Source organism: Tenrec ecaudatus, chromosome 10, assembly GCF_050624435.1.
Source record: "Tenrec ecaudatus isolate mTenEca1 chromosome 10, mTenEca1.hap1, whole genome shotgun sequence".
Lineage (NCBI taxonomy): Eukaryota > Metazoa > Chordata > Mammalia > Afrosoricida > Tenrecidae > Tenrec > Tenrec ecaudatus.
In genome coordinates this window covers 18,749,182-18,765,409 of record NC_134539.1, presented here as the reverse complement: position 1 = coordinate 18,765,409, position 16,228 = coordinate 18,749,182, and the positions used below count along the sequence as shown (strand labels likewise).

At 47.7% G+C, this 16,228-nt stretch overlaps 1 protein-coding gene across 2 annotated transcripts in view; it reads right to left on the bottom strand.

Moving 5' to 3' along the window:
- ADAMTSL1 (ADAMTS like 1) overlaps nucleotides 1–16,228 on the bottom strand; it is a 394,101-nt gene that overhangs the window by 54,062 nt on the left and 323,811 nt on the right. For both annotated transcript variants that reach the window (XM_075559969.1, XM_075559968.1), the window contains exons 21-22: nucleotides 8,628–8,756; nucleotides 399–578 (exon numbers count right to left, since the gene is read on the bottom strand). In XM_075559969.1, coding sequence (XP_075416084.1) covers nucleotides 399–578; nucleotides 8,628–8,756 — 309 coding nt within the window. The remainder of the gene's footprint in view (nucleotides 1–398; nucleotides 579–8,627; nucleotides 8,757–16,228) is intronic.

The following is a 16,228-nucleotide window of genomic DNA, read 5'->3' as shown; positions in this document are numbered from 1 at the left end:
TTTTTTTTAATGAGAGAAGCATTCTAGAGTTTGTATGTTACTCTCAAAGAAGTCCTGAACCTGAAAAGAAGGCAGAGTCCTGGCTTTATCTAGTGACCTCTATTGGCACGAACCCCGGGGGGATGGAAGAAATCTGTATGTTCTAGGTCTCCACATCCAGAGATCAGTCTGCATCTGAGGCTCAGCAGAGCTGCGTCACTTGCCCAAGGGCTCAAGTTTACTCCTGCCGGGCTCCAGAGTCTGTGTTCGTTCTAGTTTGAGGCTCTCATATGGGGAGAAGTGAAAGGCGATGGACACCCCCTATCTGTCCTTAACTGGATCAGTTGAAGAGGGTGGGGCATGGGTTAGAGAGTCCCCCCTGTGGGGCCATGAGCAGTGGGCAGCCTTGAGGCGCTTACCCAGGAGCAGCAGCTGGGTGCTCTCGGTCAGCTCCCCGTGCAGATTGGCCGCCCTGCAGGAGTACAGGCCTTGGTCTGAGGAGGACACGTTCGTCAGGAACAAGGAGCCCTCGTGCAGATGGTGAGGGGAAGCCAGTTTGCTTCTATTCTTGAACCAAGTGACTTCAGCTTCAGGTACACCTGGAAAGAACAAGGCAGTCATCAGCCAAACACAGGCAGGTGAATCGGGAGGCATGTGCGGCCTCTTGGCTGGCCTTCACTGAGGCTGCTTAGCCGAGTCTACAATCTCCTTTGGCCAAAAGAAATGACATCTTGGGCCTCTCAGCCTTCTCCAGATCTTCTGCCTTAAAAAAAAATTATTGGGGGCTCATACAGCTCTTATCACAATCCATATATACATCCATTGTGTCAAGCACATTTGTACATATGTTGCTATCATTATTTTCTAAACATTTTCTTTCTACTTGAGCCCTTGGTATCAACTCATTTTTTTCCTTCCTCATGAACCCTTGATAATTTATACATTATTTTTTTTTCATGTCTTACACTGATTGCTGTCTCCCTTCACCCACTTTCCTGTTGTCCGTTCCCCAGGGAGGGAGTTATATGTAGATCATTCCCCCTTCCCCCCACTTTCCCTTTACCCTCCTGGTATTGCTACTCTCATTATTGGTCCTGAGGGGTTTATCTGTCCTGGATTCCCTGTGTTTCCAACTCTTATCTGTATAAGCTCTGGTCCAGCCGATTTGTAAGGTAGGGGTCATGATAGTCGAGGGAGGAATCATTAAAGAACTAGAGGAAAGGTGTATGTTTCTTCGGTGCTATACTGCACCCTGTCTCATCTCTTCCTTGCGACCCTTCTGTAAGAGGATGTCCAATTGTCTCCAGAGAGGCTTTGCGTCTCTACTCTGCACTCCCCCTCATTCACATTGATATGATTTTTTTTTTGTTTTGGATCTTATGATGCCTGATACCTGCAGATCTTCTGCCTTTAAAAATGACACTGATGAGGCAGGAAGAGGAGAGGCGCTAAAAGATGACAACCCAGAGATGGCTGGAAAAGGGGACTTGCCAAGGTAGAAAGAGATGGCCCAAAGTCTTTGGAGGAAACACAAAAGTATACGTAGGAAATCTACATCAAGGAAAGCAGATGACCCACAACTTCACAAAATAAACAATATTGCATAAGGAGAGCAAGACACAAAACATACTATATGATTTCATGTCTGTAGGTAACAAACATGCAAACAAAAAATGGGTCATGTGACTCGATGCTGTTAGGTGGCAAGTACAGGGAATGTGGACAAGAGCACTGGAACCACTGGCAGCTCTGCTTCTTGATCAGGGTTCAGTGGCATCTTCTGGGTATCTGGTCCCTATGATATGTACACGTTCTGGTGTGGATAACACATTCTGTCAACTTGGCAAGGCTCTGGTGCCCAGTTGTTTGGTCGGACACTAGGCTACCCTCCAGTATGACGTAGTTCCACACGAGGAAGTCAGTTGGCTGCAAGTCAACTGGAGGATGACTCCCCACAAGGTGGATAGGCTTCCAAGCCAGTGAAGACCTTAAGAGCAAGAGGAAGTTCTCCCTCAAGTACATTCTGCCTCAAGTCAACGAGCAGACAATGAAGCCAGAGTGCTGCCACTCTATCACCTGACCTGTAGATTTGGGGGCAAAACCTGGAGGAATCTCAAGTCTGTTGCCTGGCCAATGGGTTTTGGACTCAACTGTGAGCCAATCCCTTAAAACAAATACTGCCTTACATAAATATTAGACATATACACAAATATAGAACAACAGATCATACACACAGGTTTCCCTCACTATTAGAAGGTAGAGCGTTCCTATGAAAGATTTCATAAGCCAAAATGGTATAAAAAGAAGCAATTGCCACTAATTTATATGAGGAAAAAGGAAACATTCTCAGAATCCCCAAATAACCTGCCAACTGCACTCATGATGGCTCCTTAGGCTTGAGCTGCTCCGGAGCTTGCAGCAGCAGGAAGTGGGGCGGCATGGGGGTGGCTAGCTCCCTTGCCTACACTGATTGGCGTCCTGGCTGCTCTGATGGCCCAACTGTGGTTGTCCTGGAGCAGGGCCTAAGGTGTGAGGTTCAAAGGGTTTGGCAAATCTGTCGGGCATTTCTCCCTGTGAAGGGGAACTTGAGGACTGATTCTGTTCCTCTTTATTCAGAGGACTCGGTGTGAATCTCTAGGGCTGGCAATGTCGTGGTGGTGGTGGTGGTGAAGGGCAATGGAAAGTGGGTGGAGACATAGGTCCTGCATCTTTGCACACCAGGGAGAGGCATGTGGTGCTCTGGCTGAAGGGAAAGGAGAAGGACTGCTCGAGGGCATGACCACTGCTGTTGCACACCTGGGGAAAGACAGGTGGGAGGCCGGCAGCCAAGCTGGCTTTGCATCCCAGCGCCACTAGGGAGAGCAAGCGCATCATGCTCCCCAGTGATACTGGCTGGGACCTCAGGCCAAAGTGCGTGCTCTAAATCAAAATCAAAACAGGGCGCTCAAGAGAAGGCCCCTGGAAAGCATGTTGAAGACAAAGAACCCCCACCCCCATCCCCACCCTCAACCCCCATTTCTTTTTTGAAAACCCAAGGGAAAATGAGCTCCTGCCAACCACCGTCTATGAGCATCCCCCGTTTTTGCTGCGTGTTGCTTGTGGGTGGCACTCATTGTTGGCACCTTCCTTTGAGGAGGCCTGTGGGCAGTGAGCACCCAGCACTTAAGAGGCACCAAAGGCTCTTTTAGAGTCAGAGGCCGAGTAAGAAAGCCCTAGTAAATGGTCCTTTAGCGCCATGCGCACCAGCGTGCTGGCTGAGAGAACAGGGTGTGCAGCATCTCCCCGCAATGTGCCATGGCACGCGGGTGTCTCCCTGTGTGTGACCCCGACAGCCGCAGCCAGCACAAGATCCCTGCCGCTCAGCGGGGTGTCCTCAGAGGCCAGGGAGAGAGAACCTGAGAGGGTGGGAGGAGGTATGAGAGGGGGAGGAAGAGAGAGAGAGAGAGAGAGAGAGAGAGAGAGAGAGGGAGAGGGAGAGGGAGAGGGAGAGGGAGAGGGAGAGGGAGAGGGAGAGGGAGAGGGAGAGGGAGAGGGAGAGGGAGAGGGAGAGGGAGAGGGAGAGGGAGAGGGAGAGGGAGAGGGGGAGAGAGAGAGAGAGAGAGAGAGAGAGAGAGAGAGAGAGAGAGAGAGAGAGAGAGAGAGAGAGAGAACGAACACACAAGGATGAAAACATGAGAAATCGAAGGGGGTGACGAATGAGAGAATGAGAGAGAAGACAGGAGTGACAGGGAAAGGGGGCAGGGCAGGGAAGAGAGACAAGGGAAAGAATGCCAACGTGGGAGAAACCACGAGAGCTGATGACAAGGCGAGAGAGAGGAGGAGGAGAGTGGGAGCACCAGGATGGGGAGGGCCTTGGGAGCTGTTCCTCTCTTCCCCAGAGTCCGACTCAAAAGCCCTTCCCACCTGTGACCCTGCTCAGCGAAGAGCAGGGGCTGCACAGTAGAAGCGGACATGCTCCAAGGGCAAAGGGAGGGGCGGCTCTTCTCTGCAGCACGGGGGCTACGGGAGGGAGTGGAGACAGAGTGGACCACTTTCTATATTTGGAAGCTGCTCATTCCAGGGCAGCTGGTCAACATCGGAGGCTGGCAGTTCACAGGAAGGTGCACCTTGCCACAAGAAGTTCTAGGTGCTCCTTAGGTAGGGTGATGGTGGTGGGGGTGGTGGTGATGGGGGTGACGGTAGTGGTGGGGGTAACGGTGGTGGTGGGGTGACGGTGGTGGTGGGGTGACAGTGGTGGTTGGGGTGACGGTGGTGGTGACAGTGGTGGGGCTTGGTGCACCGAAGGAGAAAGGATACAGTAACTCAAAGGTCAGCTTTAGCGACAATTCTAAGGAGCCATATAAGTGTGGGGAGAAGGGGTTTAGCCTTTTGTATTTCTCTCTGCAGGTTCTGGCAGATGCTGAGAGCTGCCCACAAAACTCCTTTCCCCTCCCTCACTGCGCTGTGAGGCTATATTTCCCAGAACCCCAAGTACAGTACTGTGAGCATCCAGGTGTCTGAGAGGAAATGTGAGCACCAGCCATGTGAGCTACTTTGCCTCCATTGCCCATCCTTTGTATTTCTCCTTTGCTGGTGGGCAGGATTGGAGATGCCCCCCCAGGGAGATCTGGGAAGGCATGTGTCAAGGTGGCAAAGCCACCAGCATCTTGTGACCCTGAATAACCACAAGGGACGGATTTTCTTCAGTTTACCAGGAATACTCTCCTTAGACTCTTCCATAACCCATGACAGGTAATAAACGTTTATTGACATTTACTTGAGCCTGATGTATGGGAATCTACGTGCTATGAGACTCTAGTCTAACTTAACTATTACATCCATTGCTGTGGAGCTGCTTAGAGCAATCATATAAGGATAGAGCAGAACAATCCCATAGGGTTTCTGACGCTGTACATCTTTCCAGAAACAGAGTGCCGCATCTTTCTTCCACGGCACAGCTGGTGAATTCGTTATCAGCTGAGGCTCACTCATTCTACCACTAGGGCTTCTAATTGGTAGATGGTCTATCGTTAACTTCTGAATTATTTCTCTATCACCAGTCCTGCTAATTTTATCTTCCAGATAAGCCCTTAAAAAGCTTCCTTTGCTTTTAGGGTAAATCCTCAACTGACTGGTAGATCTAGGCCCTGCCTTTCCACCCACCTACATCTCACGCTATTTTCTCTTCTGCTGTCTATACTACAGACCGCTGGTGGTGCTGTGGGTTAGGTGGTCGGCGGCTAACTGAAAGGTCAGCGGTTCAAATCTACCAGTTGCTCCGGAGAAAGATGAGGTTGTCTGCTCCAGCAGAGGTGCTCACGCTAAGAAACTACATGGGTTGCTGTGGGTGGGCGTGGGCTCACTGGCAGTGGGTTTCACAGCGCAGCCACACTGGCTTCCTTCCTTCGCCTGCAGTGCATTCTTCCTAGCTCAGGCCCTGCGTGCATCTGTTTGTCTGAACTACATTACCCGCCACACGCCGAACTGCTGACCTCCGACAAAGCCTTCCAGTGTCTGGCATCAGCACTGTTATCTTTCAAGATTGGGAAGAACTAGTGAGACTACATTTTACAAGTTGAAGCCTGTCTGTGCAGGAATTATGTAGGGTGATTCAATGTAATAGAAAACCACTAACCTCTCGTTTGGGCATGAGAATGTCTAAGTCAATCATGTACTATTTAATAATAATCCTTATGATGGACAAAATGTTTACTATTGAGTGATATGCTAGACTGTATCTTAGAGAGTGGGGTTCTGTATTTCCTTTTTGGGGGCATCATATATATAAACTCTTTCACACTAGCAGAACTCTTTCCAATACACCAAGGTATCCTTTACAAGGACACACAGCCCTGTCATCCACGCACCGCACTGTGTCAGAGTTAGGCATTTTCACGACGCTTATCCTTTTCAGGCTGTGAGCTTTCTGAAAATTCTATCTTTCTTTTCTATGTCCACTGGGCACAACCTGGAAAACCATGGTCACAAAAAATTGCCCAAACAAATAAGATGAATGGTTTTGATGTGAAATCTTCATGTAACCACACTTATCCGTTATGGAGTCCCACTTCCCTGCTCATTACCAGAGCCCAGTGAATCCTCAAGCTTGTACCGGAAAGCCATTACAGTGTGATTGGGGCATTCAGGGTTCCACCCAGGCAGTCAGGAGGTTACAGAGTGCCCAGGTGGTGAAAATAGCAAAGCACTGGGCTGCCAACTCTGGGAATAAAGGCCTGGTGATCTGTTTCTGGAAGGTCAGTTATTGACGATCCTATTGAGCCCTGTTCTACTCAGGCACGAAGGGAGTTGCTTGCATGCGTTGGAATTGATTTGAGAGCAATTAGTTTAGATAGGTCACCAAGTCCCTGGACTACAGACAGGGTGGAGTTTACTCTTAGTGGGGAGGAAGCATAGGAGTCACTGTAGCTTGAAAGGCCTTCCCTCTCCAATTAGCATGACAGTTACCTGGGGACTCAGCTCAGTGACAATGGCCTTGTCTAGCAAACTTGCAGGTGAGCTCTAGTCCAAAGCTGGCTCTTTGCCATCCACTTTGACTCATTCCCTCATTTAACAAAAGGTGCAATGACAGAGACACAAATGTTTCCTTTTCTATGCTAACTACGATTATTATAAGCGATTTTATGCATAAAAATGAAAACGAAGACTCACATCATGACCAGGAAAGCCATGAACATAATCTGGAATCTCAATCTCCTCCAGATGCCCAGTCCCTTCCTGACCCTGCTCTCTCCCCTTCTCCACTCTTTAATTCCTATTAATCTCCAGTCTCAAGAAGAGACCCAACTTCGTCCACATGCCTCTTCAGTCACGTTATGTCTCAGAGGGTTGTGTTCTTAGTGATCAGGTAGAAGTGACGGTTCTGAAGACTGGGCCATCCCGGCACCACCAATTCCTGCACAGAGGGGCCATCTGTCACAAATTTTGTCTTCCTCCCTATATGGGGCAGAGGGACTGGAGGGATCTATTTCTAGATGGTTTTGCTGATGAAGTTAAATTCACAGGCCAAGGGCTGGTTTCTAAGAAAGCTAATGTGTGTTCATAGGGATAGAGCCATACTTCTGAATTCCTGGGGCTAGCAGAACATTTCTGAGACAATCAGACCCGACGGCTTCTCGGAAACAATATGTCTGGATCAAAGCCTTCCTCTGCGTACTGTGTAATGAGTTTTCTGGGCGTATAGACCACGTGCTGAGGTAAATCTCCACCTGATGGGGCGGAGAGCTAAGACAGACTCCCTGGGGGCACATGGTGCTGCTGCCTATGCACTCAGAGATGGGGGTCACTGGGGAGCCTGCGGATGCATGTAGAGGGGCCACTGTCGGGCATGTCTAATGGAAGACAGCAATCAGGGGACGCTAAGTGGCCTGGAGCCATTCATTTTCTCCTTCTTTTTTTGGGAGGGAAAAGGCACTTTGTTTTTAAAATTGTGGCAAACACGTATGTTTTCTCTAAAAGGACGTCATGGCTGGGAGAGCAAAGGTGAGGCCAATGGTCAAGAGATGGATGGACACTGTCTGCAACAAGGCGCTCACACCTGACACGGGCTCAGGCGATGGTGCGGGACCGAGCACTGCCTACACCTGTGTCATTCTGAGCTGGAACCACACACACATGAAACAAGACTGTGACATTTCAACAGTTTCCACGCACACAGTTCAGTCATCTAATTATGTCCATCGTGCTGTTCACCCTTCATCGTCACCCATTCCCCAATTGTACCATCATCCTTAATAGGACCTCAGGGCTCTGCCACTCCAGGGTTTATCCACCCTTTTTTTAAACGAAAAGATCATTTTACTGGGACTCCTACATCCCTTACAACCATCCATTCACCAATTGTATCAAGCATATTTGTACATGTGTTGCTATCATTATTTTCTAAACATTTATTTTCTACTGAGCCCTTGGTATCAGCTCCTCTTTTTCCCCTCCCCCCACCCTTGTGACCCCTTGATAAATCATAAATTATTATTTTCATATCTTTCACTGGCCACTGTCTGTTCCCCATGGTTCTCTTGTTCGTCCCCCCTGTGTGTGTGTGTGTGTGTGTGGTTATGTGTCGATCATTGTGATTGGTTCTCCCTTCCTCCCTTTCTCTCCTCACCTTCCCCCTACATTCTGGTATCGCTACCCTCATTCCTGTTCCTAGATACTGTTGGTGGCTCATTCTTCTGGAAACAGGGCTCCTTAATGTCACTACCTAGCTACGTTGAATGGCACGCTGAAGCCAGGTATTCAGTGTCCCCACAATCCAGCTGCAGCACACCTGGTTAACATTAAGTCCGTCCACACCATTCCGGTTACTCTGGATTCCCACGAGACTAAAGCACCCACCACACCCTGTACACCCTTGAAGCTCTTCTGTGCCCATGACTTTCTCTTTGGTTCACTCAGAACGCCCTCTGCCCCCATCTTTTCATGTGCACACTCTATCAGCATGCAACGCTGAGGGAGAAAGCCAGTCCTGCCACCCCTCAGCCAGGACGAATCTTGCCTCTCCTGAACGTGGATAACATTATTTTACTCTCAGAGCGCCTGATGTGCCTGGCTGGTCTTTTCCCTGACCCAGCAGAACCCGAGTCTCACTTGTCTTGGTATCTGCTCCCTGAACATCTGCACCAAAGGGGCAAGCACACGAGATCTCTCACCGGCAACTTGGCAGTGAATGGTCACATTGACTCCCTGCACTGTCTTGATGGTGCTCCCGATATCGACTGTGACTGCGGACGCCTCCGTGTTGATCACAGTCACCCGGGAGGCTTTCACGAGTGGCTTCCCTGGAGAGGAAAAGGAACGGAGAGTTTATTAGACAGCGGGCGGAGACTTGAGGCGTTCTCTTGAAACACGGAATGATCAACGATTCATGTCTCGTACACCTGGACTCTTTCCACTTAACCACGCTTTCCTTGGAAACAACGAGAACCCTACGGTGGACCCTTCACAGAGTGATCCCAAACCAATCTAGCGATCGTGGAGTTGTTGAAAAAATAAACCAAAGGACAGTGACTGAAGAATATGAGGTTATAGGAAGCTATCAAACAAGTTGAGAGGGTTTGTGCATTTTAGCATTCAAAAATTCATACATTGTCCTGTGTACTGCATTTTTAAGGGTTTTAAATAAAACTTTCAATTTTGAGATCACTGTAGATTTACTTTGTAGTTATATGAAATAATACATTGCAATCCTGGGTACCTGCTAATCAGGTTCCCCCTAAGGAACAGACTATAACAGCATGACCAGGCATTGGCATTGATAAAGTCATGACACAGAACACTTCCAGCACCACACGGATCCTGCGCCTCATTCCCACCTCTCTGTTGCCCCTCAGAAACCACTGATCTGTTCTCTATTTTTATGATTCTGTCACTTCAAAAATGTGACACAAGTTTGTAGTATGTAACATTTCATGGTTTACTTTTTGTGAGTGCTGATGCTTATTCACAGTAATTTTATGAAAATTCTTCCAAGTCTCTAATGGTCCCTGATTAGTTATATAAACATTTAGTCCCTTTGATCACTGAGTAGTGCAGTGGGTGATGTGTCGGGATGCTAACCCTAGTGTTCAGACTTCAAATCCATCAGCTGCTCTGCAGGAGAAAGATGAGGCTGTCTGAGTCTGTAAAAATGTCAAGCTTCTATTGGGCCTCCAATCAAGTGCTCCCTCAATTCAAGAACACTTTGTTCTATTAAACTGGCATTCCATGATGCTCACCTTCCCGACACAATTGCTGAAGACAAATGGGTGCATAAGCAAATGTGAAGAAAGCTGATGTTGCCTGGCTATCAAATGATATAGTATCTGGGGTCTTAAAGGTTTTATGGTAAACAAGCAGCCACCTAGCTCAGAAGCAACAAAGCCCACATGGAAGAATCACACCAGTTTATGTGACCACGAGGTGTCAAAAGGATCAGGCATCAAAGAACAAAAATTCAAATCATTGTGAAAGAGCGGGAGTGCAGATTGGGGACCCAAGACCCATCTGTAGGCAGCTGAACATCCCCTTACAAAAGGGTCGTGGGGAGGAAATGAGCCAGTCAGGGTACAGTATAGCAACGATGAAACATACAACTTTCTTCTAGTTTCTAAATGCTTCCCACCCCCCCCCCCACCACTATCACGATCCCAATTCTACTTTACAAATCTGGCTTGAACAGAGGATGTACACTGGAACAGATAGGAACTGGAAACACAGGAAATCCAGGACAGATGATTCCTTCAGGACCAGTGGTGAGTGGTGATACTGGGAGGGTGGGGGGAGGGTGGGGTGGAAAGGGAGAACTGATTACAAGGATCTACATATAACCTCCTCTCTGGGGGATGGACAACAGAAAAGTGGGTGAACAGAGACATCAGACAGTATAAGATATGGCAAAATAATAATTTATAAATTATCAAGGGTTCATGAGGGAGGGGGACAAATGAGGAGCTGATGCCAGGGGCTTAAGTGGAGAGCAAATGTTTTGAGGACAACGAATGTACAAATGTGCTTTACACAATTGATATGTATGGATTGTGTTAAGAATTGTATGAGCCCTTAATAAAATGATTTTAAAATGTCCAGCCTCAGAAGCCCTATGGAATAGTTGGACTCTGTCCTGCAGCGTCACTATGAGTTGGAATTGGCTCATGGATAATGGCTTTGACTTGGTTTAATATTCCATATCCTGGACTATATGAAGAAGACTGTGGCATCAGGATGGGAGGACTATTTATTAACAACTTGTGATATGTAGATGACACAGCTTGCTTGCTGAAAGTGAAGAAGACTTGAAGCACTTACTGATGAAGGTCAAACACTACAGCCTTCAGTTAGACTACTGCCCAATGTAAACAGAACAAAAATCCTCCTAACTAAATAATAAGCAACATCGCGATAAATGGAAGCCTGACACGGTCAAGGACTTTTTGGTTTTACTTGGATTTCACATTCCATGCTATAGAAGCAGCGGTTAAGAAGTCAAGAGACAGACTGCTTTGAAAGTGTCTGCTGGCATGAGACCTCTTCAAAACATTCCAAAGACCCCCCCTTTGAGGACCGAGTCGAGACTGAAGCCGTGGTATTTTCCATCCTTTCTATGGGTTTGAAAGCTGACCAACGAACGAGGAAGAACCGTAGAGGAACTGACATCTTTGGTGAAGAACACTGAACGCACTGTGGATGCCAGAAGGACAGACAGATCAGCCTAGGAGGAAGTGCAGCCAGGGTGCTGCTGACAAGTGCCAAGGCGGAGATGACATCTCCTGTACTTGGGGCCTGTCCTCAGGGTTGGGAAAGGAGGTGGGTCAGGAAAAGGGGACAACCCTCACCAAGATGGACTGACCCAGTGGCTGCGACACGAGCTCAAACATTGGCACGGCGGTGCGGAAGGCACGGCGGAGCAGGGTTTTCCTCTGTTGTTACGCGGGGTGCCGACCATGAGAATGGACTCCGTGGCACCAACAATAGCAAAAGCAGTTCATGGACCAGATATGCCACCGCTTATTTACCCATTCAGCCAATTCAGCCCATCTGGACTGTTTTCAGGTTCTGAGTATGATTAACAAATCTACTGCAAGCATTCACTTAGAGTTTTTTTGTGTGAACCTACTAGCAAGTATTCAGTTCTCTGGGATACACACCCAGGACTGATATTATTAGGTCATATGGTAGTTGGGAGTGGCTATTCCAGTTCCCATTTCTATTAACTGCGGAAGAATAATCCAGTTTCCAACCTGGGATTTACTGGGATCACTGTTTTTCATTGTAGCCATTCTGATAGGTATGTAGAGAGATTTCCTTGTGTACTTACTTAGCGTCTTAATGGTTAATGATGTTGACCATATTTGCACGTGTGTATCTGTGATCTGTGGATGGTCTTTTGGAAACATCTCTGCATTGCATTTGTACACTTTATACTGACGGATTTTACACTATTGAGTTCTGAAGAGCTCATCATATTCCAGCTGCCAGTCTTTACTTAACCCTATGGTTTGCAAGCTCTTTCTCCCAGTCTGTCACTAATCATTCCGTTATTGTAACATGGTCTTTTATGGAGTAAAATGACTCCACTTTTTACAGATAAGATCCAATTTATCAATGTTTCTTTTATGGATCCTACTTTTGATATCAAGTCTTTTTCATGATCAAGACTCTGAACAATTTTCCTAATGCTTTTCTAAAAGTTTGTTGTTTGATATTATGGGTTTATGTCTGTGAAATATATGTAATGAACTCTTTGGGCCATTTTGAAATTAATTTCTGTAAAGCCTGTGAGACCTGGGTCTTATTTTGCTTTTGAATGTCCAATTGCTCAAGCACCACTTGATGAAGAGGCCATCTTTCCGCCACTGAACTGGTTATGTATGTTTGTCAAAATGAAAACCCTTATCTTTTTTGACACCACCTTGATTGGGACTTTGGGGGGCATTGTCCTTGCGCAGGCCTCCCACTCCGCCTGTGTAGACATTGTGAGGTGCTGGCGCTCAAATCACACTCTTTCCTGTGGTGCTTGGCTGCAGTAGTGGTTGCTGTCTCAACATTTTCTGACGTGATAGACTTCTTAATTTCTGGTCCTCTGGATAGAGAAATAGGTTGGTTTTCTTTGTGTGTGTGTGTGGGGGGGGCATTGGTGTTTCGAGGTGGTTAACTCTTCTTGGTTTGGGATATAGGCGATTAAAGGAAAACCCTGGAAAGTCACACTTGTGCCATTTCTCAGGTCCCAAGTTTCCTAGCTGATCGGCTTTCTCACCACCTCTTAGGCTATAGTGGATGTTTTTAACATCCAGATATTTTTAGCTATTTTTTAGCAGGAGGAATAGGGAAAAGTGCATCTGTTTCTCAGACGTGGAAGTTCTACGCACACTACATATGCATAGACTTTTATCAGCTCAAGATAAAATTACAGTAGTTCATGTACACAAATCCCAAATACAAGGAGATATTTATATATTAAGCACCTTGGGGAAATCAGGGTCCACATGAGATCATTTTCATATAGCTGAAGCTGAATGCTTTATAAGTCAAATGGATTCAGTTTTATTTGAACCATTTTGTAGATAAAATATTCTACAATAGTATTCACTCTTCTCTGCCTCTATTAACTGAAGAAGTCTGTAATGCCCTTGTAGGGGCAGTGGATTATTTAATGTGTCTCTTCTGTAACTTCCACAAAACCACCTTTTCCTGCCAGGGTCTGGAGTAAGAAGTTGGGGGAAGATACTAATAAGAGTCACCTATGAGTAATTAAGAGCATGATTCCCTGCAATGTCATCCTGCTTCCTAGGAGGAGATCTTATTATCAGTAAGAACCAGGAGTGGTGAACATCTTCTGGATCCAAGATCCCTGCACAGCGAAACTTCTGGACCCAGAAGGCAGCTATGACACCAGAGTTGCTGCAGAAGAACCAAGAGCCAGGGCATGGATCAAAGTGATGGAATTCCCAACCCACAGAATAGGCCAAGCTAAGTGCTTTTGTGTTGGAGGTGACTTGAGGAGTAGGGTGCTTCTGGGCACTGAATCGGGGAAGTGGAGCTTGCTGACCCACAGCGTTTGAGCTAAATGCCTTTGGATTGAGGCTTCTGGGGGAGTGGTGTGCCCCCTTTGACATGTATTAGCAGAATGGAAAGAACTTTATAACATGTCCTGACAAACAACTCAACCCTGAGCATTTCTCACTGGCATGACAACTTGTTAACGTCTTTAATAAACCCTTTTAATCATAAAATCTGTCTGTGAGTTCTGTGTAGTCAATTGTAATAGGCATTAGAAATCAGAGAAGTAAAATAGGGAACATCAATTAAGGCAAAACAGCTCTCTGGAGTCATATGCCTAGAGTTTATTATCCCTTTTGTTTTCTCTCACATCTGTACATCCTTTATTTCTGCTTAAAAATAAAGCAGAGCCTCAAGTTCAATGTTGTCCCTTTTCTCTCTCCTCTTTGCTCTCCACTGAACTGTCTTCTAGGCAGAGATACTTCTGCTCGTTAGAACAGTGTTTCGGGGCAGAAACTTGAATATGCTTCTGAGGAGCTCACCTTTAAGTAGATGAATTGATTCTCCACATTTACTGTGACTGACTACAGGCTATTTTCCTGTTATATGCATAGCTGTATAATTGAGATTGTGTATGAACTGATGAGAGGAGAATTAGCACCACGGGGGATGAGAATACAGGTGGAATGACACTGAGAGAATATTGGCACACTTACTTTACCTTCCTATCCGTAAGCAACAACCCAGCTCTCCCTCCAGAACACCTCTGCTAGCTCACTGCCCCCCCCGCCCCCCTCTCGATTGATCTGGAGAGTCTAGTACTTGATCTAGAACTGGAGTCCTGCAAGATGACCTGGTCTCCTGCCTCCACTCCTCGCTCATTTGAGCCTTTGCCTTGTTTCCCTGGGTGAAGGTGGACATCTAGGATTCCCGCTCAGACCTCCCTGGTAAGGGTGGTGGCAGCTGCGGTGCATTTTCTAAAATGAAACTCTGATCATACAGTTCCCCTGCTTACATTGTCCAGGGTTTTCTCAGTGAAACTAGAACAGAATTTCAAGCTGCTCTCTGTGACTTCTGTCCTCCTACATGATCCGGGTCAGTGGTCTAACCGCCTATCCCAGGGAGCCCACCCTGACCAGCATCCATCCACAGGGGCTTCCCATAGTTTCTCCCACAGAGCAGCGTGCTGGCACTGGCTGGCGTCTCTGCATGACTGTCCTGTCTGCACTCAGGCAGGTTAGCTGGGACTGTGGAGGCCCAGTGGTTAAGAGGGCTGCTGCTAACGAAAGGGCCAGGGATTTGAGTGTACCGGGTGTGCTGTGTGGGTGCACTGTGTGGGTGTGCTGTGTGGGTGCACTGTGGCAGTCCGCTTCTGCAGGATTACAGCCATAGAAACCCCATGGAGAAGTTCTCTGTCCTCGAGCGTCACTGTGAGTCAAAACGTGTTGCTTTTGTTTCTGAGTGGGCTCTTTCCTGACCACCCCGTCCAAAACATGCCCCCGTTATCCTCTTGCCAGCCTTCGGTAGCTCACCGTCAGCTTAATCTTCCTCCTGAGCATCAAAACTATCAAAATGTATTTTGTGTCCTTGGGAGCTTCTGCCCTTCCCTTCCTGGCCCGCAGGGCAGGATCTCCCTAAGAGAGGGGCCCACGTCCCTCTTGTTCTGTTTACTCCTGGCACCTAGTCCTGGCGCAGATGAGCAGGACAGAGAGGCCAGGCCTGTGGCTGGGAAGGCGATTCCCGCTCCTGGCGGCCACGTGCTATCGGTAGAGCTGTGCCACGGCCTAGCACGGCAGCCTCCCTTCCCCAGCGGGGCTAGGCGGGTTGGAATCTCCTGCCTTCAGGTGCGCAGTTGAACGTAAACCGGGCCCCATAGGGACCGAGGTGCTCAGTGGATGTCTCCACAATCAGTGTGCGTGTGGGCTGTGTTACGTAACCGCTGCAGAGTTGTTTTTGTTTACAGCACAAACCCGGGAGGCAAGGGAACAAAGTCTTACTAGCCTTTTCTACAGACAAAGAACTCAGGCTCAGAAAGGTCCCATTAGGGGCCATCAGACGAGGAAATAGCAGGACAGAACCGGGTCTCTGTGCTTGCCACCAAAGCCCTGTGCCTGTGACCAACTTGAGCCCCAACCAAACTGCCACTGCGCTGATGGCGCCTCATAGCAGCTCTAGGGGACAGGTTAGAACTGCCCCGCGAGTTTCCGAGACGGTAAATCTTAACAGGGGGAGAAGAAAGCCCCGCCTTGTGAGCAGGGGGCCCTACAGCCTTGTCTGTGGCCCAGCTGCCTCAGAATTTCGAGGGCACTGGGAGAAGGGGCAGAAACTTACAACGCAATCGATTTCGATAGTTCTAGAAACAGAACCGTGCCTGCTTTGATACCATAGTTGCCTCCCTCTGTTACGAAAACAACTGTGCCGATGGGGGAAGGAGGTCTGGGGCAGAGGGCTCAGAGGCATGGCAACCAAGTTATTTTTCCTACAGGAATTTTAATAATCAAGGTGGATTTTATGGCTGCAAGTGTATAGCTATAAAATCCAAATGGTAGTGAATTAAACTTAGTTTATTATACTGAGCTTTCACTCAAAGCTCACCACGCCCCCTCCTCCGCTTCCCCATCACCAAGGTCACTGGTGTTACTATAGGCTCCTTCTTACCTTTATGATTCCATGTTAAGAAATCAAGTTAGCCAAATATCGATAACCCCAAATCAAACTCACTGCTATTGAGCCCGTGCTGATTCCCAGTGACCCCCCGGAGGGCTCTGAGACGGTT